Source organism: Fonsecaea monophora, assembly GCF_001642475.1.
Source record: "Fonsecaea monophora strain CBS 269.37 chromosome Unknown Scaff77, whole genome shotgun sequence".
In the NCBI taxonomy this organism is placed as follows: Eukaryota; Fungi; Ascomycota; class Eurotiomycetes; order Chaetothyriales; family Herpotrichiellaceae; genus Fonsecaea; species Fonsecaea monophora.
The window spans coordinates 1-19,837 of NW_019174008.1; the positions used below are offsets into that span (position 1 = coordinate 1).

The 19,837-nt window shown below is 52.5% G+C and overlaps 7 protein-coding genes across 7 annotated transcripts; 6 read left to right on the plus strand and 1 right to left on the minus strand.

Annotated features, from left to right (window-relative positions):
- Positions 1-284: 284 nt before the first annotated feature.
- On the minus strand, positions 285-2,667 carry AYO21_08634 (hypothetical protein; the record flags this gene model as incomplete). The annotated part of the gene is made up of 2 exons (XM_022658577.1): positions 285-2,391; positions 2,450-2,667. The coding sequence occupies 2 exons, from the start codon at positions 2,665-2,667 to the stop codon at positions 285-287; spliced, it is 2,325 nt and encodes a 774-aa protein (XP_022509051.1).
- A 431-nt stretch (positions 2,668-3,098) lies between these two features.
- Positions 3,099-3,783, plus strand: AYO21_08635 (hypothetical protein; the record flags this gene model as incomplete). Its single annotated transcript, XM_022658578.1, has 2 exons — positions 3,099-3,135; positions 3,197-3,783. The coding sequence occupies 2 exons, from the start codon at positions 3,099-3,101 to the stop codon at positions 3,781-3,783; spliced, it is 624 nt and encodes a 207-aa protein (XP_022509052.1).
- A 1,795-nt stretch (positions 3,784-5,578) lies between these two features.
- Positions 5,579-7,744, plus strand: AYO21_08636 (hypothetical protein; the record flags this gene model as incomplete). The annotated part of the gene is made up of 4 exons (XM_022658579.1): positions 5,579-5,648; positions 5,704-7,302; positions 7,358-7,560; positions 7,613-7,744. The coding sequence occupies 4 exons, from the start codon at positions 5,579-5,581 to the stop codon at positions 7,742-7,744; spliced, it is 2,004 nt and encodes a 667-aa protein (XP_022509053.1).
- Positions 7,745-9,040: 1,296 nt separating this feature from the next.
- Positions 9,041-11,537, plus strand: AYO21_08637 (hypothetical protein; the record flags this gene model as incomplete). Its single annotated transcript, XM_022658580.1, has 2 exons — positions 9,041-9,704; positions 9,760-11,537. The coding sequence occupies 2 exons, from the start codon at positions 9,041-9,043 to the stop codon at positions 11,535-11,537; spliced, it is 2,442 nt and encodes an 813-aa protein (XP_022509054.1).
- Positions 11,538-12,502: 965 nt separating this feature from the next.
- Positions 12,503-13,324, plus strand: AYO21_08638 (hypothetical protein; the record flags this gene model as incomplete). The annotated part of the gene is made up of 1 exon (XM_022658581.1): positions 12,503-13,324. The coding sequence occupies one exon, from the start codon at positions 12,503-12,505 to the stop codon at positions 13,322-13,324; it is 822 nt and encodes a 273-aa protein (XP_022509055.1).
- Positions 13,325-15,660: 2,336 nt separating this feature from the next.
- AYO21_08639 (hypothetical protein) lies at positions 15,661-17,603 on the plus strand (the record flags this gene model as incomplete). The annotated part of the gene is made up of 2 exons (XM_022658582.1): positions 15,661-16,720; positions 16,798-17,603. 2 exons carry the CDS (start codon positions 15,661-15,663, stop codon positions 17,601-17,603), a joined length of 1,866 nt encoding a protein of 621 aa, XP_022509056.1.
- Positions 17,604-18,950: 1,347 nt separating this feature from the next.
- AYO21_08640 (hypothetical protein) lies at positions 18,951-19,298 on the plus strand (the record flags this gene model as incomplete). Its single annotated transcript, XM_022658583.1, has 1 exon — positions 18,951-19,298. The coding sequence occupies one exon, from the start codon at positions 18,951-18,953 to the stop codon at positions 19,296-19,298; it is 348 nt and encodes a 115-aa protein (XP_022509057.1).
- Positions 19,299-19,837: the final 539 nt, after the last annotated feature.

Genomic DNA, 19,837 nt, shown 5'->3' on the forward strand with positions numbered 1-19,837 from the left:
AGGAAGTGAGGAAGTGAGGAAGGGAGGGAGGGAGGCAGTGCTATCATGTACTTGTCAGGAGATTGGAACTGGGACGGAGGGGAGGAGGGGCAGGGGGACGTGGGAGGGAGGTTGTGCCAGAGACACAAGGGCACGAGATCTCTCAAGCAAACGAGAGACGCCAGGCAAGACAGCCACCTGCCCACGTAGGCTATTAGGCCTACAACCAAAGGGGAACAAAAGCAGAAACGAACAAAAAAACTGTTTGTTTGACTCATCATGGTGACTCATTTCTCATTTCACTCTCAAGTGCGGACAAGCTCGTCCAAGCGAGCGTCGCTCAAAACATCAACAGCGTCGTCGCCAACGACGTGGAAAACGCCACTCGTGCCCTCAAACTCCGTAATTTGACCGGTCAGCGACTTGCTGTCGCCGTAGTACTTGAACCTGTACATCCCAGACTCGGTGCCCGGCTCAATCTCCCATTCCAAAGTCACCTCACTAGTCCCCAGTGTAGTGGAGGTACGTTTCCACCGGTATACCAGGAACCAGTCGCTGTCGGAGCGCACCTGAACCCATTCCTTGCGGCTCTCGTCGAATCTCTCCACGGCGGCGAACGTGCCTTCGAGGCGGAAGTTATTACGCGGGTTTGCGCCTGCAAACCTTGCGCTGACAATGTCGCCGGGGCGGAATGGTTTCGCAGGTTCAGGGGAGGCAAGCGTGTCACCAAACCTGCGCAGGAGGCCAGCGTGGTCCACAATCACAGGTCGAATGAATGACAACGAGCGGTTCACGTTGATAGGCGGAAGCGGACCGGCTGGAAGACGGTCCAGATGGGAGGTCTCGTCTTCAGAACCCAAGTAAGGGAGGTATGTGATAGTGAGGTTGATGTACGCTTCCAAGGTATGTGGACCATAGAGTGTGGATGCTCCTTCGTAGCGTTGGACACCATATTCTTCCTCGGTAGAGATGTAGTGGGCGTACGTGTTTGCCGGCCCACCAAGAACGAGTCTCGGAGACGAGATATTGAGGATGTCGGGAGCCGCAGCAGTAAGTGCCGACTTCCATCGGCGGCCAGACATGGTTGTCGCTTCCCCAGGCGATATTATCATTATCAGATCGCCAACTCGAAGGAGTTGAATGTCAACAATGTTTGGCGTCCATGCGTACGGATCATCGGCCTCCCCTACGTCAAGGAGGATGGGCTTTGGACTTTGACATGCGATCTGGGCGTCTGTTGGGGGATGGATTGCCCCTCTTGCGACCTTCCAGAGCGGGTTTTTCAGAGCAGGGGAGCCGTTGGTGTCATTTGTGCCTTGGGAGAAATCGAAACGTCCGGGCCCATCAGTTGTACCACCTGCAAAGCCATAACCCAACGCGGCAGAACAAGTCTTGAGGGCGCGGGATTTGTTGGAGAATGAGGTGAAGGTAAATGACGAGAGATTGGCGTAGGTGTGAAAAAAGGAAACGGTTGACGCAGGTATCCGGTCTAAATTGTGGTCTTCTAAGAGGCTTCTGGCCGCTGCCATTTGACGTTTGCCGATCTCGAAGCAGGATCTAGTTCCCTGGTCGTCTGTGCGGAACATTGGACCTCGTCCGTGGCAGGCCTGCGTTCGACCTCCGCATGTGCTATCTTTAAAAGCGCATGGAAGACCGGTGTCTTCGCAGAATGCGCCGAGAGTGTTGGGGGAAGTGTCTCCGACATTGGCTTGAGAGAAGCCTGCGACAAAAGACGGGTTCTTGACTTTCATGTGCTCTTCCAGGAGATATGCTGCAACTCCTTTGTTATCACCAGTAATAAGTGTGTTGTTTTGATATAGAGATGTTCCATGCACTGGAAACCAAGAGAGTGCACCCAGCGCTTGGCCATCAGACGCTCGCTCAAACTTCAGCAGCGTCAAATTCTTGTCCACATCATGGGTGTACTTGTCTCGCTCGTCCTTCGGATTCTGGAGATAGGAATACGGACTTCGATTTATGTTCGCACCCTCAACGAGGTGTTGCCCAAATCTGAGATAGCCGGGCGTGAGGCTGTCATGTGCGCGTTGGATGGCTAACACCGAGCCGTTGACGATGGCCTCGTAGCTGTCTCTGTGGAAGCCTAGGCTAGTGATTTGTGGCAACAGGTAGTTCAACCATGCCCCAGGTCCACTGTGACTGTGGGTCCCTGTAACTGCGACATTGTTCTTGTTGTATATTGCATATTCCGGGCCCAGCTTCTCAAGCCTTTGCAGGATGCCATGACGAATGGCCGTGTCGCCAGACTGGGTATCAAGGACAAGGTAGACAAGCCGTGAGGAGTTTCTTGAAAGACTGCCCACGATGAAGGCCCGGCAATAGATCCGTTGACGGACACCACTTCCCACCTGATCTGTATCAGCGTAGCCCATCAAGTTGATCTCGACGACCGGCCTGAATAAGTTGAGGTTAGTCTGTGCTCCATTGGCACACATATCTGCATGGTCCTTACCCAGTGATATCGGCCTTTCCGACTCCCAGTAGGTAGTCGCCCTGCACCGTGACGAGGCCATTCTGCTGGTCCAGTTGTTCAGTCTGTCCCTGGGCATTGGTAGAAAACAAATGCAGCTTTTGAGGCGGGCTGTGAGCAAGGAAGCCCAACCACAGAAGGGTCGCCGTAAGAACAACACAGAGCAAGCATAGAAATGGGGCTAGCGCTCTCCGTGCCATTTTCGTATTGCCTTGGATTGCGATATCTTTGCAGCTTACGACGGGAATTTGATGTTACAGTCCCCCTGTTATTTCGGGTCAAACAGGGAGTTTTCGGAGTTGGTCATCGTCTCGACATGGCCGCTCTGAAGCCCTGATCGACGACACCAGGATATAAAATGGACCATGCGACCACTGTTGAAGAGCTGTAGAAATTTTGGATTGATTCTTTCCAGGCCGCGAGGCTCCGCCTGAAACGGACAACAATGTCGTCATCCTGACGAATCATCAAAGATCGACGACAGCCTTACAGTAAGCTGGCAGAGGCAAGGCTGGCCAATCACACACGATTAGGTGCAAAAGCGGCAAAGTATGGGCTTGGCATCATGGAATCTTTATCGCAGTCAATGAATTCGCATTGACCCAGCCAGTCCATCTCCTCACAACCAGCCATGGCACTAATATGGGAGTCTCACGACTCTCTCCCCTGTGAGTGATTCTGCACCTGATGAATAGATTGTTGACTTATGCTGACCGCTTTTCTCCTCAGACATCGACCCCGACATCACGGATGCCGAGCGCGAGAGGGCCAAAGCTGCGATTGCTCGACACCTCCCCAAGGACTATCTCAACACACCTCACCCCTCTCTCGCCCCTCTTCCCGCAGTCAACTTCTCCGAAACATTCCGTCAAGAAATCAACCGGGTAGCTGCGGGTCAGCCCCGCCAGCAAGGGATAGACGTGTCGCGCTACGAAGCCCCGGACGAGCCGTCGAGTGACAGTGATCAGGCCACAATGAAGGAGGTGCTGCGAAACGCGTACATCTTGACCACTTTCTTGTCAGATCGACACACCAACCTCCAGCTGCTGGACGAATTTGGCAAGAACGCTTGGCTCATCGGCAATTCGCAGACTGAACAGGTCCTCCAAGTCCTCGAAAGCGAACTTGCCGGGCTTAAATCTGAGACCGAAAACATCAACAGAGCGCGGAAAGCTACCCAAGAACAGTCTAAAGGCGAGCTTTTGACTCTTCAGGAAAATTGGAAGCGAGGGATAGGCAAAATTCTTGAGATCCAGGTCGCTGCAGACCAATTACGGCGACAACTCGGCAGGGGTCGACCGCACCCTGCAACCTGAGATTCCTTAGAACGCAACAGGTCCAAGTTCTGATAAGCAGGGATACAGGCTGAGCTGTCTTGCCGCATCAGTATCGCAGCGATCTGTCGGAACCAGATGCGGCGTACGCCCGGTCGCTCCGTTCGGCATAAATACGGGCGAGATCTCCGCATATGCAGACCGCACAAAGGTTCTAAGCACCATCGATGCTAGCTTACCTGATTTTCCAGATGTTAAAAAAACAATACCTGGAGCAATTTCTACAGAAAATGCTCTAGGCTTGATCTGCGAAGGAGGAAAAGGCCCTCGGACACCAAAATTCCTGTTCGTCTGTCCTGTTGGGGTTATGTCCTCAAACAGTGCGAGGCCAGTTGGCCCCGGAGAGCAATATACCAAAACCCCGAACCGTTGCTGGTGGGCCCTATATTCAACCCGCTATTTTGAGAAACTCGGGAGGGGAGCTCCAAGCAAGTCGGTCCAGACTTTGCGTTAGCCCGAAAGACGACTCCCTGCACGCCTCTCAGAAAAAAAGAACAGCCGTGGTCTTGTTTGTTCTCTTGTCGAGCTGAGACGTGGAGCTACTTGCTGGGTATTCTGCCTGTGCAACGCTCGCTCCGCCTCTTTCGAGTAAATCCAGACCGGGCCAAGCAGCCAATACTCGAATCTCCAACCTCTGAGTGCAACCTTCTCTCTATGTTGATAGGGCCGGTCATGCATTTACCCCAATTGATATCTCTCTGGACACAGTTTAGCCTACCCTTTCCCCCGCAAACGGGGTTTAGCCGTTTTCCTTTTGGCTTGTTCCATCGACGCAACCTCCAGCAATGCGGCCTCCGTCACTTGATTCGGGCGTTCCAGCTTATGCAGGATTCTCCCATCCCCTACCCGCCACTTCCCATGCTCTATGCGGTGCCGCTTGCCAGTGGACCTTCCCCGCGTTTCTTACATTGGACGCCCCCTCTCCAAGCTATCCGGGTGGGGTCCTGATCCGGTGGAGGCACTAACGGCACATCGCTTCGCTAGTCTTGGGCATTTTCTTGTCCTTTGGACGTCAGCGTGTGTGCTGTGCATTTTCCTGTGTGGTACCTCGTGCAAAAGCGACGTTACTTGTTCCCGTCCTTTATGCAGGGGCCTTCGCTCGGACCTTTCATGATACGAAGTCGTCGAGACAGAGATACCAGAAGGGATTGGGGATTCTCGTTGGAACTGCCGTAACTGGTCTCGCAGGTTGCTCGCTGCTGCTAGCCTCCTTGGGTGGAGGCAGATGAAATATCCTGGTCAGCCTGAACTTCAACCGCCCCCTTTCTTCATGCATCTCGTCGACATACACCTCTGTTGACTCAACATTCTCAACACCCGAAGCTTTGGAAGGACCCGTTGTCTCATACTTTGCGGATGGTAGCTTCGCTTCGACGCAATGCGGGCTCCTTGTCATTGCCTAGAAGCTGAGGTGATGATCCTCGTCATCCTCAATGTGATTGCACTGACCCCGCATATCGAAGGCAAATCAACTCTTCTCCAGGTCTGCTCCAGATGATCAACTTGCAAGGATGCTCAATGATGACCATGGCCGCTCCTTCATCCTGTGGAGTTACCGGAGACGCGTTTGCATGGAACCCCTCTCTCTCCCCCTCTCATCCAGTCTTCCGAGAAGAGGCGGAGAGGAACTGACCTTCAGAAGTCTTATATTGAGACGTCTCGCACTCTGTCTCTCTCTTTCTTCTCTCCCCAGCCGGCTCCTGGTTGAGCAAAGGAATTATTCACTTGTGTGGAAAGACGCAGAACAGTTTCGTCGTTCATTGAACAGACTGCCATCATGACTATCCCAGAGGAAGTTGATATCATTGTCTGCGGAGGTGGCAGTTCAGGATGTGTGCCAGCTGGACGTGAGCCATACCTGTGCACAACACCCTGATTAGATCATCATTGACGGCTCTTTAGGTCTGGCCAATTTGGACCACAACCTCCAGGTCCTCTTGATTGAGGCCGGAGAGAGTAACCTCAACAACCCATGGGTTTACCGCCCGGGTATCTACCCGCGGAACATGAAGCTCGACTCGAAGACGGCTACTTTCTACTATTCTCGCCCCTCCGAATGGCTCGATGGACGTCGTGCAATCGTTCCCTGCGCCCACATCCTTGGCGGAGGTAGCAGTATCAACTTCATGATGTACACCCGGGCCTCGGCAAGTGACTACGATGACTTTCAGACCAAGGGTTGGACTACCAAGGAGCTCATTCCCTTGATGAGGAAGCATGAAACCTACCAACGAGCCTGCAACAACCGAGACATCCACGGCTTCGAAGGACCTATCAAGGTCTCCTTTGGCAACTACACTTACCCCATCATGCAAGACTTCCTCCGAGCTGCCGAGTCCCAGGGTTTCCCAGTCACGGACGATCTCCAGGACCTTGTGACCGGTCATGGTGCCGAACACTGGCTCAAGTGGATCAACCGTGATACCGGCCGACGTTCTGATGCTGCTCATGCATACATCCATGCTACTCGTGCCAAGTACCAGAACCTCCATCTCCAGTGCAACACAAAGGTGGACCGTGTGGTGATCGAGAACGGCACAGCAGTCGGTGTCATCACCGTGCCTACAAAGCCGATTAACGGATCGAAGCCGGAACGCAAGTTCTGGAAAGCTCGCAAACTCGTTATTGTCAGTTGCGGTACTCTGAGCTCACCTCTTGTCCTGCAACGGTCTGGTATTGGTGACCCAGAGAAGCTTCGCAAGGCAGGCGTCAAGTGCGTTGTGGACCTTCCAGGCGTTGGTCTCAACTTCCAGGACCATTACCTGCACTTCGCCACCTACCGTGCTAAGCCAGACACTGAGTCCTTTGATGACTTTGTCCGAGGTGTTCCGGAAGTGCAGAAGGCTGTCTTTGAAGAATGGAACATCAAGGGAACTGGACCCTTGGCTACCAACGGCATTGATGCCGGCGTCAAGTCACGACCCACTGCGGAAGAACTTGAGGAGATGAGCAAGTGGCCTACTCCCCAATTCGTCACCGAGGGCGGCTGGGACAGCTACTTCAAGAACAAGCCCGACAAGCCCGTCATGCATTACAGCGTGATTGCTGGGTGGTTCGGTGACCACCTCGACATGCCGGCGGGTAAATTCTTCACCATGTTCCATTTCTTGGAATACCCCTTCTCTCGTGGCTTCACCCACATCGTGTCTCCAGACCCATACGAGGCACCAGACTTCGATGCCGGTTTCATGAACGACAAGCGTGACATGGCACCCATGGTCTGGGGCTATATCCAGTCTCGTGAGACGGCTCGTCGGATGCAAGCCTATGCTGGTGAAGTGACGGGCATGCATCCTCACTTCAAGCACGACTCGCCCGCCCGAGCTCTGGACATGGACCTCATCACCCGTAACCAATATGCCGGACCCAACCACATCACTGCCAATATCCAACACGGTAGCTGGACCATGCCCCTCGACGCTGGTGAGGTCCCCGAAGTCAGCTGGCTCAACTCGAACAAACAGAACTACCGAGCACCGCTTAAGTACAGCAAGGAAGATGGTTTGTTTCCCCTTCCCTGCAAAGAAGGCCTACATTGTACTGACCGATGATACAGTTGCTCACATTGAGAAATGGGTCCAGCGACACTGCGAAACCACCTGGCATAGCTTGGGAACCTGCTCTATGGCTCCGAGAGAGGGCAACAGCATTGTCAAGCATGGTGTCTTGGATCCAAGACTGAACGTCCATGGTGTCAAGAACCTCAAGGTCTCCGACTTGTCGGTCTGCCCAGACAACGTTGGCTGCAACACCTTCTCGGTAAGTTATCTCAACGTCGCTGCTCTCACAACATTACTAACAGAAATCATAGACCGCTCTGCTCATTGGCGAGAAGTGTGCCGTGCTCGCTGCTGAGGACCTTGGCTACAGTGGTGCAGCTCTGGAGATGAAGATTCCGCCATACCACGCTCCAGGCGAGTCTGTCGGCCTTGCACGTCTGTAGAGTTGAATCAAACGGAACTAGCAGAATGGCCAAAAGCTCTGGGAGGACTCTCGAAGGAGTGGATAGTCAATTAATTTGATATCTGTCATTCACCAAAAGCACTGTGTTTTGACTGCTCAACGTATCTTTCTCTACACTCTTCTGGCTTGATAGCGAAGGTATCTTGTCCTGCGTGGTGTTCCGATGGTGCCAGGGAATATCCAATGAATCATGCCTTGATGCAATCCTCAACCTGCACCTTGAATAGTGTCTGTACTTTCCAAGCGAGCAATCTTGCATGTAAGCGGTTCCTTCGTATTTCCCACGGTCAACGCACACTTGCCCTCTTTCAAGCCCCACTGGCTGGAACGTAACGGGCGGATCGGAGGATAAATTCGTTTCGTTGTTATGGTGGTGCAGCCAAACCTGATCGGCACCCGGTTGATTTTGCCGGAATCAATGTGGGACGGCACGGGCAGAAGGAAATGTAACGCGTCTGGGGTTGGTTGTGATTTGCGCCAGAGGATGATCAAAGGCAAGGAAGCTGTGGTGGCTACTTGCGAGCGACAGGGATGGATTGGGGGCAGTGATCGAGATTCAACGCCACCTCCAGTCTTTGGGTGACTTGGCCGCATGTGGGTGACTGGGGTGACTGGGGTGACTGGATCAAGCGCTTCGTCGGGCAGTGAAATTTCGCCGGGGAATGAGTACGCCTCCGATGTCATTCTGCAAGTCAGCGTCAGTGGGCGTTGTCTGAGTGCTGTGAGACCTCACGAATCGCAGATGATCTTCGTGCCCCTTCCTTCATCGCCCAAATGCTAACGCAACAGAGACTCGTGCTCCGGCGTGGAACCACAGCATCCGTCCTTGACGGCCCCTCAACGCCGTCGACCATTGGCCCTCAAACCCCACGAGTTGAGTCCCACCACTCTGAGCCTCTGACTATCATCCGAGTGTGAGCTCAGGCCTTGCGCTAGAAGCCTGCGCCCACCACCAAGTCAGGGACCAGCACCTCTGACGTACGTCGGGGTGAACACAAACAGACACTACCATGGCCAGGATGGGTGGTGCCCTGAGTGTTTGTGTCGCAACTGGAAAAAGTTGGTTCCTGAAGACTATTACAGAGCATACCCTTCTGAATTCATAATCTGACAAGAAGCTGTATAGCAAAGCGTTTCTCACTGTTGTTGTTAGCGATCCCATACCAACGGGCTGCATGCAACAAGCACCCTTTACGGCCACATCCATACGCAGAATACGAGTTCGCCACCCTCCATCCCATGGCCTCATCGGCTTGTCTCAGTTGGTAGACGCATAATGGCCGCCATCGATTCCCAGCCACGCATTAGTGGGAGTTCCACAACATCCACCTTCACGACTACAGGTACACCTCTCTCGAGTTACCCTCGTCGCCGGAGTCCCGTGGAATCTGAAAAGCTTCGTGGCTCCCGAGACTGCCATCCGTGCAACGAGGAACCTTCTCGCCGGAATTCTGCGTTTCTCGAAGTTGGCCTTGGTGGTGAAGATGCCATTGTCGACTCAAAATTAAGAAGAGATTCTCGACCGAAACTCCAAGTGCGCTTTCGAAACGATGTCGACGTGGTCGAACCTGAAGTAATTGACTGGCCCGAAACAACTCCAATTGACAGACCGTCTCATCCGCAAATGTCTCCATACTTTCCCACCCTGCCCCGATTACTCTTCCTTGCTCTGGTTATCTTGCTGGTGGTTCCAAGTCTGCACCATTCTCCCTCATTGATCGCCGACGCGAATCCCGTGAATCGTCAAGCGGGCTCCTCGTTGGTGAGGGGACTATGGCAGGGTGCGAAAAGGGAGACACTCCCAGGAAGTGTGAAAAGAGAGAATAGTGCAGCAGATGTTTGTAAGAGGTGGTCAGGGCAGAGCGCCCTAGTCAATGGGACACTGTACTATTATGGAGGAAGAGCAACCACCAGTGCTGACCAGACCTCGAACCAATGGAGTACGTCTGCCATCAATATAGGTTGCGTTGTGACGACTGACATTTGTTGTGGCAGATAACGATTTCCTAGCACTCGATCTGACAAAGTCCTGGCAGATTTCGTCGCCGTCACTGACGGGCCTCCCAATCCCGAGCGGGCCTCCTGCGGTATCGCTTGGATACTTGTGGAACTCTTACGATGCCCTGTATCTATACGGTGGCGAGTTTTCAGATACGCCTGTTGCATCCCCTGTTCCCTTTTCCCTCTGGGCATACGACATCTCTTCATCGACATGGTCAGGGTCGTCGAACCCAAAAACAAGCTCGGGCCGCAATTCAGAGCCAGCAGGGCAACCAGTTCAGCGTGCTGCAGAGGGCGCGGGGGTATCGGTGCCGAACTTAGGACGAGGCTTCTATTTCGGAGGTCACCTCGATTTCTTGACTACACCAGGGTGGTCAGAGTCAGTTGCCCGCGTCTATCTTCGCGGCATTCTTGAGTACACCTATCCCGGGTATAGCAACGCTGCGGTAAATAGTGGGCAAAGGGCAGGATCATCGGGAATCTACCGCAATATTACCCAAGGTGGTATTCAGGACTCGGCAGGGTTCCCAGAGCGAGCGGATGGCCTTCTTGTGTACATTCCCGGTTATGGAAAATCAGGCATCATTCTGGGGCTTGCAGGCGGTACGAATGCGACGTTTACTCAAATGAACGTGATTGACGTGTACGATATCGACTCCTCCAGCTGGTACAAACAAGCCACAACAGGACCGACGCCAGATATTCGGGTCAATCCATGTGCTGTTGCCCTATCTGCTGCTGATGGAAGTTCTGTTCAGGTCTATATGTACGGGGGCCAAAACCTACTTCCCTACGGTCAGCAAAAGCAGTACGATGACATCTGGATCTTGACCATACCGTCTTTCACATGGATCCAGGTCGATACCAGCAACCAAGCTAGTCCTCCTGCCAGAGCTGGACACATGTGCAATGTCTGGAATGGTCAAATGGTGGTGGTTGGAGGTTATGTTGGTCAGGATCTTTCATGTGACAGTCCGGGAGTATACGTCTTCAACACCAGTTCCCTTCAATGGCAAAGTGAATATGTCGCGTTGGCGACGGATGACAACCTCAATCGGCAGAAAAGCCAGCAAGATGATCCATCCGCATTGCAGGGATCGTTTGGATATTCAGTCCCAGAAGCAGTACAGTCGGTCATCGGCGGCAACGGTGTGGGTGCCGCAACTGTCTCTGTTCCGGCTCAGTCGGCCACTCAAGGACCACTGGCCACTGGCGCACCACGCCTATACACAGTCACCCAGTCTGGTGGTGCTGTGGCTACGGAGACCGCAGCGCCCACCGGGACGAGCGGCACTGAGAATGGTCCTGGTAGCAGTGGTGATAACGGGGGCTCATCCGGCGGTGTTAATGTCGGAGCAATCGTCGCTGGAGTAATCGCTGGAGTACTCGCCGTGGTAGCCGCCTATCTCGCATTCTGCGTCTGGCTCTATCGCAAGCGGCTCAAGATCTACAAGCACCACGTGGCCATGGCTCAAAGGCAGGATCTTGCAGACGATCCCCGATTCATTGGTGCTGGATTCGCAGGCGGCGCGAGATACACGGACAAAAGCCAATCGAGCGACAGCCGCCACAGCGCGGACAATCGCAGTGGAAGCAGCGGCGGGCGCGCCAACCAGTTGTCGAGCAACAACCCCTACCGAAACGTACCTGGGGGCGCTGGCTCTGCAACGGCAGCAAGCAGTACCGAAGACCTCATGGCAGGTCAAGAGCCCAGTTTCTTGGGAGTGGTCCTAAATCCCAGACGAAGCTTGAGGGTAGTGAACCGAGACTAGGGCCGCCATGCATTTCGCAAGTCTCTGGCATTTATGATTCTTGAGATATGCGAGAACGACCTTTTGACAAAGAAAAGCACACGATTTTTACCTACAGAGGATAGGAACATGCATGGATTGTCGATCATCCAGATACATGACGGAGGAGTAATTAGCAATGCCACCTTCGCTTCTGCATATATATACCCTTTGAGCGTATGATGAACTAGAGTCTTGATGATGATTGTTTGGAAATCAAATATTTGACCTCTTTACAAGGGTATAAACTGGCTGCTCGTGGATATACATCAGGTCGATAACGCAATTTTAGATTATCAGTAGATATCTTTATTATTCGTATTGACCTCCTACTTGTAGTAACTAAGTATTTACAAATGGCTGCCCAGGCCTGCTGAATACCTATTACACCGTTGATGTTCCGGGCATCTCCTCCTCTAGCCTTGCCTGAGGCTGGTGATTTTCGGGCTGTCTATTTGATCCACCCGGGCGTCCCCTTTCGGCGCTCCCCCTTCTCCCCACCCACCCTAAAGACCCACGAGCCTTAGTAGTCCCGCTCACGAAGAGTGGCCGCTGGCATCAGTAGAAAGATCTAGACCGACAACAAAAACTTTTTCTACTTTTACCTTGTTAAGCGCAAGAGTCACTGCCGACTACTACCCAGCGTGCCATCCAGCCTTGTCCCATTGCTACGGCCAATGTAGTATCGATGAGCCGACGGCATCCCCTACCAATCGCCACATGCTCTGTTCTCGCCTCTCCAATTGGATCTGGCTGACCACGCCCCGTCTCTTCCGATATCTTTTTGATATCAGAGACCTAAACTAACTCGGCAGACCGCAAAACAGCCTGTGCTTGCTGGTTACACGTTGCTCTCTGCGTGTTTGTGACCATCGCCTCCATTGCTTCTTGTGACATATAGGATACCCTTCTGCGCCTTTCTGAGAACGCACCCGGTTATCGCGATCATGGCGACGTCGACCTTTGCCTTCCTTGACACTCTGACTCGTGAAGTACCCGACCGAAGACATTCAACCGAGCATTCCAGAGCGACCTCAATTCCCTCGTCGCGAAATGCGAGTAGCACCTCTTTGTCGTCTCGCAAATCCGAGCCCGGCTGGTTCGGCGCAATGAACAACGTGGATCGAAGCCGCGCCAGCTCTGTCCCAGAACCGTCCTCGACAAAATCGAGCAGCGGGTTGAGCAAGCTATTTGGCAGGAAGGAGAAGAACAAGGAGAAGAAAGACACTGATCACGTTGTCCTCACATCGCGTCATGCAGCGGCTGTCAAGACTAAACTGGCTCTGGACCCGAAATACAAAAACGTGCATAGAAACTCGACGGCGACGGAGGGCTCTTCGAGTTCCAAGAACAGCCATGTTAATGAGATGAGGCGCCCGCACTCGGGATCACCTTCGCTTCATGCATCACGCAACAAAACAGACTTGCCTGCGCTGACCCGTATCGTCAGCGGCGACGAAGCTGATGAACCAGATGAGTGGGAGAAGATGCGCGACGAATGGCGGCAGCGCAAGGTTACTACACTGGACGCTCAGATCATCGAAGGCCAAGTGCTAGACAGTTCACAGTCGGGACAAGCTACACCCACAGAACAGGACACTAAGAACGTCGAAACACCACCACCACAACAAGCCGCCGAACAACGGGAGTCTAGGACCCTTTCGACTCCGGTCTTGAGCGATGATGAATATCAGCCACGACCAGCAAGAACCCATACACCGATTGGTGGTCGATGGAAAAAGGACGAGAAGGGTGTTTGGAAAAGATGAACCATCTGGGAATCCTGCATTGCGCCAACTTTCCTGCTTTTTCTTTCTCTTGATTAATCCCCTCCGAATTACGACCGGAAACTTTGCGCGATACTCTGTAATGTAATAGGTGAAGGATGGTCTTCATTGATAATAAAAATGTATACCCTCAGAAAAAAACACTCATCCGATATATGTACTATTAGCTATGCTACTTGAATACGATATGCTTCATGTGCCAGGCTGCGCTGTTCTTTTTGCCAAGTTGACTTGATGTGTCTCCCGATCTTTGACGAAAGTTCTTTGTGAAAATGCCATGGGAATATTTTCTCACAGCTATAGCTTGACCTACGAGCTGGTGTCAAGCGCCCACAACTTCTCAGTTGGACAGTTCAATGTTAAGGTGCACAGGTGCTGACACATCGGACACACATGCCCGCCTGCCATCCGTTCTAACCCTTGCGACTCGGTGACCTTTCCTGACCTACATTCCAACTCTTTTCAAGTCGACCCGAACCCCTTGTTCACAAAAACCCCTCGAGCGTATCACAAAATGTCCGGCCTCAATGGCACCCTATGCCACGCTGCCACGCCGCAGCCTGTCGTTCCTCTCGTGGTTTCTCCCGAGATTCTTTCATCCTCGCCTGCAAGTCGAGCAATCACCCGACCAGAACCAGCTTCAACGTCTCCTGCAGCCATCCTTTTACCGAGCCAGTAGTGAATGGTGTCAAAAGAAGGCTAAGGACATTTCGATGCCGCAGTTAGAGAACCAGTCGGAGAACGTGGTTTCCGACTTCTAGAGTGTCGGGTATTCATGCATAATAAAACAGCAATCATGTCTGCAATTCTGAGCAAGGAGAAGAAGCTAGCGACGCCTGCCATCGTGACTTTTCTCGTCTCTCTGAGAGATGTTAGCAGCAAATACTGGACGCCAGCGTTCCACAGCGTCATTCCCTGCTGTTTGCCATATTTACTCTGGCGGGACCCTCGATTTGGCGTGACTTGGTCACCGGTGCGGCCCCCTCGACAACAACGCAAAGACCGGGTCGATTTGAAGGGAATGCGGACCACAGCGAAAGCACTGCCCTGTGGGCAAGGCGTCACACAGGTGTTAAAACGCGCTGCTGAGACGGCCGTCACGTGGAAGAGTCGGTATTCAAAAATACACACCGCATCCAGCTTCCTGCTGACGACCATATCACTTGACGATGGAATGGAAGCATCCTCCAGAAGGTTCTCAGATCCATTCACCTGCTCCTACGGGCGTATTTCTGTTACACAGAGTCGAGGATGAAGATACTGCGGACGCTCGCTAGACGACTACTCTCCCTCCCAACGAACCTTGTGGCAAAGAGACGCCGGCTATACAAACTGGTTTGAGCAGGGAGGTTACAGGGGTCAATAGCCGAAGCCACGGAAGAGATCCGCCTTTGATCTCAACGCCCGACTCACACTTCGACGCCACGGTGCCCACAATCCTCGACCCACACTCGTTCCGTCGGATAACTTATTCGGGAACTTCATTTCCTCAATCAGCTTCCCTCTGGAACAGGCCAGGCGCGCCAGGTCACGCAAGAGAGGGGGCTTGGACCTTCACCAGTCTGATCAGGGATCTGGGCGATGAGATACGAGTCTCCATCAGCTTGCTGCCCCGCTCCCCATGCCGTTTCTGCTTTTTGCGTTGACGACATCCGGCAAATGACCACGGTCTGAATTTTCCTAACCAGTGGCGGGACACCGAAAATCCTACCGGCACGACAACAGGGGCGCCGCGAGAAACCACGGCCATCGATTGGCGGAGGTAATCATTGCACTCAATTTGGCTTGAAAATCACAGACGCAGATTTCATCGACCCCGCCACTGATTGACCAGCAATCCGGTGGCATCGGTGAAAAGATCGAGGACAGTGGCATGTTTTGCAGCACCACCAACGACCTTTGTCATACATGCCGCATCTCCGACTCTCTGACTCTGACACTCTCTTTTTACTTTCAATACTTCTCCATTCAAGTATAGTTGCCGCTCAGCCATTTCCAACCTGGGCGCCCCGCTCCAAGATGACGGACTTCTATCGTGACTGGTCTGCACGGCATCTCATTCCGAGACTTGGGCCTCTATACGAGTACACACGCCCTTTTCTCAATTGTTGTAAGTACACCGCAAGAAACCGCGGGGATTTTTCCAACAAGGTTTGTTTATTCTTTGCCCTCCTGTGTCTCTGTTTCCCACCATTTCCTCGTCTTGGAGCGACACCTTCTCCTTCTCTGCAACGCGATCAAAAGTGCTCCGGCTTCCTGAACCTGTTCTGTTTGACGATTTCGAGCCCATCCCATTCGACAGATCTCCTTCCCCCGCAATGTCAGATCCAGAAAAGCCCATCCCGCCAGTCGTCATTTCTCGATATCCAGACAGTTCCTACTCTTCCCCACAGACTCCTAATCACAATGAATGCTATTCACCCATTACTGAACAGTCTCCCACGTCTTCTGTCTCCAGATCCGAGTCAGACAATGATGAACGAGCCTTAACCCTCACAATCACACAAGCCTCCAGACAATCGGCCGCCAGAACGGTGACGAGAATAACTACTCATGGCACGGACCTCACACTAGATCCGTCCTTTGAGGTGGACTTTGACCCAGATGATCCTGGAAATCCGAGGAATTGGTCAATAGGGTACAAATCTTTTGCCATCTTCACGATATCCTTTGGCACACTGGGGGTGGTGATGTACTCGACTTCTTACACATCGGGCATGCAGGCCATGATGGAGGAGTTTGGTGTGAATTCGGAACCCATTGCCACTCTTGGTGTCACGGCGTACCTGTTCGGGCTGGCGGTAGGCTCTCTGCTGCTCGCCCCGATCGCCGAAACATATGGACGAAAACCTGTATATATCATATGCATGGCTTTGTACACCATCCTGGTCATTCCTGCAGCAATTGCTACAAATCTGCAGACTATCATTATTGCGAGATTCTTTGGGGCTGTTTTTGGAAGTGCCATGATTGCTAATGCTCCCGGATCCATTGCGGATCTGGTCTCGGATGAGTATCGCGCGACAGCTTTCTCCATCTGGTCCATCGGTCCCATGAATGGTCCTGTGGTTGGCCCAACGATTGGCGGCTTCGTCACTGAATACTTAGGCTGGCGGTGGACTAACTGGATAGCCATGATCTGGGCAGGCTGTGCCTTTGCACTACTGGTCTTTTCCAAGGAGACTTATGCCCCAGTCCTGCTACAGCGCAGAGCGAAGAACTTGCGAAAAGTCCATGACGATGACAGGTACTGGACCCGCTATGATATTCGGGTGGGATTTATCGAGCTGATGAAAATCAACCTCAAACGTCCGTTGTTGCTTGCAGTCCAGGAGCCCATTTGCATCTTCTGGAACGTTTACATATCGATCGTCTATGGTTCGTGGTTTTTCCCTTTTCTTGCCTTAGGGTCTTTGTTCCCGTCGTTGTCAACCACTGACCTTGCACTTCCCTAGGCATCCTTTACCTCTGCTTCGTTGCATATCCCATTGTCTTCACGGAAATGCGGGGCTGGTCCACCGGTATGAGCGGCCTCTCCTTCCTTGGGATTGGCATTGGTACTCTTATGATCATTGCGAGCGCATCGCCCATCCGCAAGCTCATCAACTCGCACAAAAGAGACGAGGAAGGAAACGTGCCGCCGGAAGCAATGATGAGCATTGTCTGCATCGCGGCTGTCTTGATTCCTATTGGTGAATTGTGGTTCGCATGGTCCTGTTACCCGACCAAGATCCACTGGGCTGTCTCTATTGCAGCGGGTATCCCGTTCGGTTATGGCAACGGAGCCGTGTTTATCTATGCCGGGAACTACCTCGCATACAGCTATGGAATCTATGCCGCCAGTGCAATGGCAGGCAATGCCGTCATGCGATCTGTTCTTGGAGGGACGTTGCCTCTGGCTGGACCGGCGATGTATCGCGCCCTAGGCCCTAACTGGGCAGGAACCTTGCTGGGCCTTCTTGAGGTCGTCATTATCCCGATCCCCTTCCTCTTCTACCGGTACGGTGGCCGCATCAGAGAAAAATCCACCTTGATTCGCCAGATGCGAGAAGATGAACAACGACAGGAGCGTAAGCGGAAAAAGGCAGAGGAGAGGCTACGCATCGCGGTGATGTGCGGTGATAAAGAAGAGACAAAGGAGGCCCGGAACGAGCTGGTCAGGGTCAGGAGTCGTTTGGACGACGAGAGAAATCTGGAGGTGGCCGGGCAGGAGACGCTGAATTGCATCCAGGGACTAGGGCCCGGGAGAGAGACGGTCTAACATGGCACATCCGACTACCTCGGTGAGGAAGGGCGAAACCGAGATTGCTGAGTGAAAGCCAGGGATCTGGACCATGTTGGTTTTTCCCAGGGCTCGCAGAGACGAAAGCATTGAGGTGTCGACGTTGCAACAGATTATGCACCTTCGAAACTCGAAGACGAACACATTGATGAGCACTGGGTTATGATACGGGGCGTACAGATGACGCCCGCGACGATTTCGACGACCACAACAACGGGAACGAACATAGATACATGGGGGTTATGGTTACCACCACCCTATTCGGGGATTTCGAGTTTAGAGATGGGGTTTACGCATAGATCCATGCCATTTACGATTCAGCATGGCGTTTTTGGCGCACAGCCTGGGTAAAAAAGAGCTTGGGAGAGAAACAAGTTGGGATGGAGTCTACGATGTAGGTAGAGAAATGGGTTTGGTTCCGGTTTGTTTTTAATGGTGTGTACGAGAGAGTCCGAAGCAGAAAGATCGATGTTGGATTTTGGTGGAGGAGGTACTGGTATGGTATTTGTCGATAGAACTATTGATGTATCTATCATAGATGCCTACTCAGTAGGTATGTAAGGGATGGCTCACTACCACCACAACCGCTAGATAGGATATTACAAAAGCCAATAGGAGAGAAACCCGCATTTTATCTCTCACCTCTTATGGAATCGAGACACCCACTATTGTCCATATCGATCATACTTCATTCATCATAAGACATGAACTGCCTAGTCGAAGCATGTGGACTGTGATTGTGATGTGTGTGTCACTCATCAACTCAACTATTCATCCCCTTTCCACACACTGAATCTTCAACCCTTCCACTCTCCCTACCGACTGCACGATGAGAACCATATTAGAAATTGGAGGCCGCCAGCGACTAGCCTTGCATGTATTCATCTATCGCCGGCCACAACGAGAGCGTCGCGCCCTGTGGTCAGCACCCATAGTCCGAAATGATGGGATCCAGCGCCACCTTTTCCTTGGGCCTCCTCAACTGCCACCACCGTCACTCAGTTCCCGCGCCGCGTTTCATCCGAATTGTGAAGTGTGCTGAAACGACCATGTTCAGCTCTCTGTCGAGGTTGCCATGTTCTCCTGCGTATACACCGACAATACGTCGAAATGTTGCTCAAGCTCAGGCATCACTGTCGCTCACTGGAGCAGAGAGAAAAGAGCGCCGTTCTATCTCCGGTCTGCTACCCAGACAAATCTCTTAGGGATGGACACTAGAGTAATATATCAACATGGAGAATACAGAGCCAGACAAAACGAATCCCCCCTCAAAGACCAAAAAGCCAGACACCACCGGCATTCCACAGCCTCTACAGGCAAGATATGATGGACACCCTGAAGTTCGAAGAGTTGGAAGTTGATGTCGAGAAACCCAGACTTGTTCTCGGAAAGGGACACTTCGCTGTTCAGGAAGTCATCCTTCATTTCCTTGCACCTTCTCATTCGTGCGTGGAGGCCGAACGGCCCAACGGCCCGGACGTGAGAGACATGTTCGCACGCTTAAGTCTCGAAGGCCTCTCTGCGAAGGCTTCCGAGAATACAAATGAAAAGAGAGTGCGTAAAGTCGAGGATGTTCACGACATGTTTGAGGAGAGTCGGATCGGTGCTTCCCGGCCTATCCTGGTGGTGGGCATGTCATGTTCGTCGAGCAGCCTCGACTATGACCACGAATAACTTTAAATCGTACTGCAGGTATCTTGTAAAGAGAAGATCTCTGTCCAAGTTCAAGACGCAAGCGCCTCGAGAGCGCCAGCGGGATATAGTCCCACCGACTCACGGAGCCAGGACTCCCAAGATTTACTTACCCATAGTGGTGTCATGTAGTTGTAAGCAATATATGTGTATTCCAGGTGGTAGTCACTTCATCGCTTATGAACACTCAGACTTATGTACCCGGGAGGTGATGGAGCCGTGACAGACGTGGCAGACCTGATGTTGAGTGTGGCTTGACAAGTAATCGGAATAACTTCGGTCATATTATTGCCAAGATTTATCTGCGCTAACCCAAGTTCGGAGACCGCACATTTTCTTGCACTTCCACCTCAACATCCACGTTTGATTTCAATCAACGACAAACTTCAGTCTCGACACCGCCAACATGCCCACGAGACTGACCAAGACGAGAAAACAGTGAGTCTACTCCCTTCGAATGCTCCCCACTATGTCGATATCATCACGAATGGCGCCTCGCACAACGTTGAGTCGGTCAACGA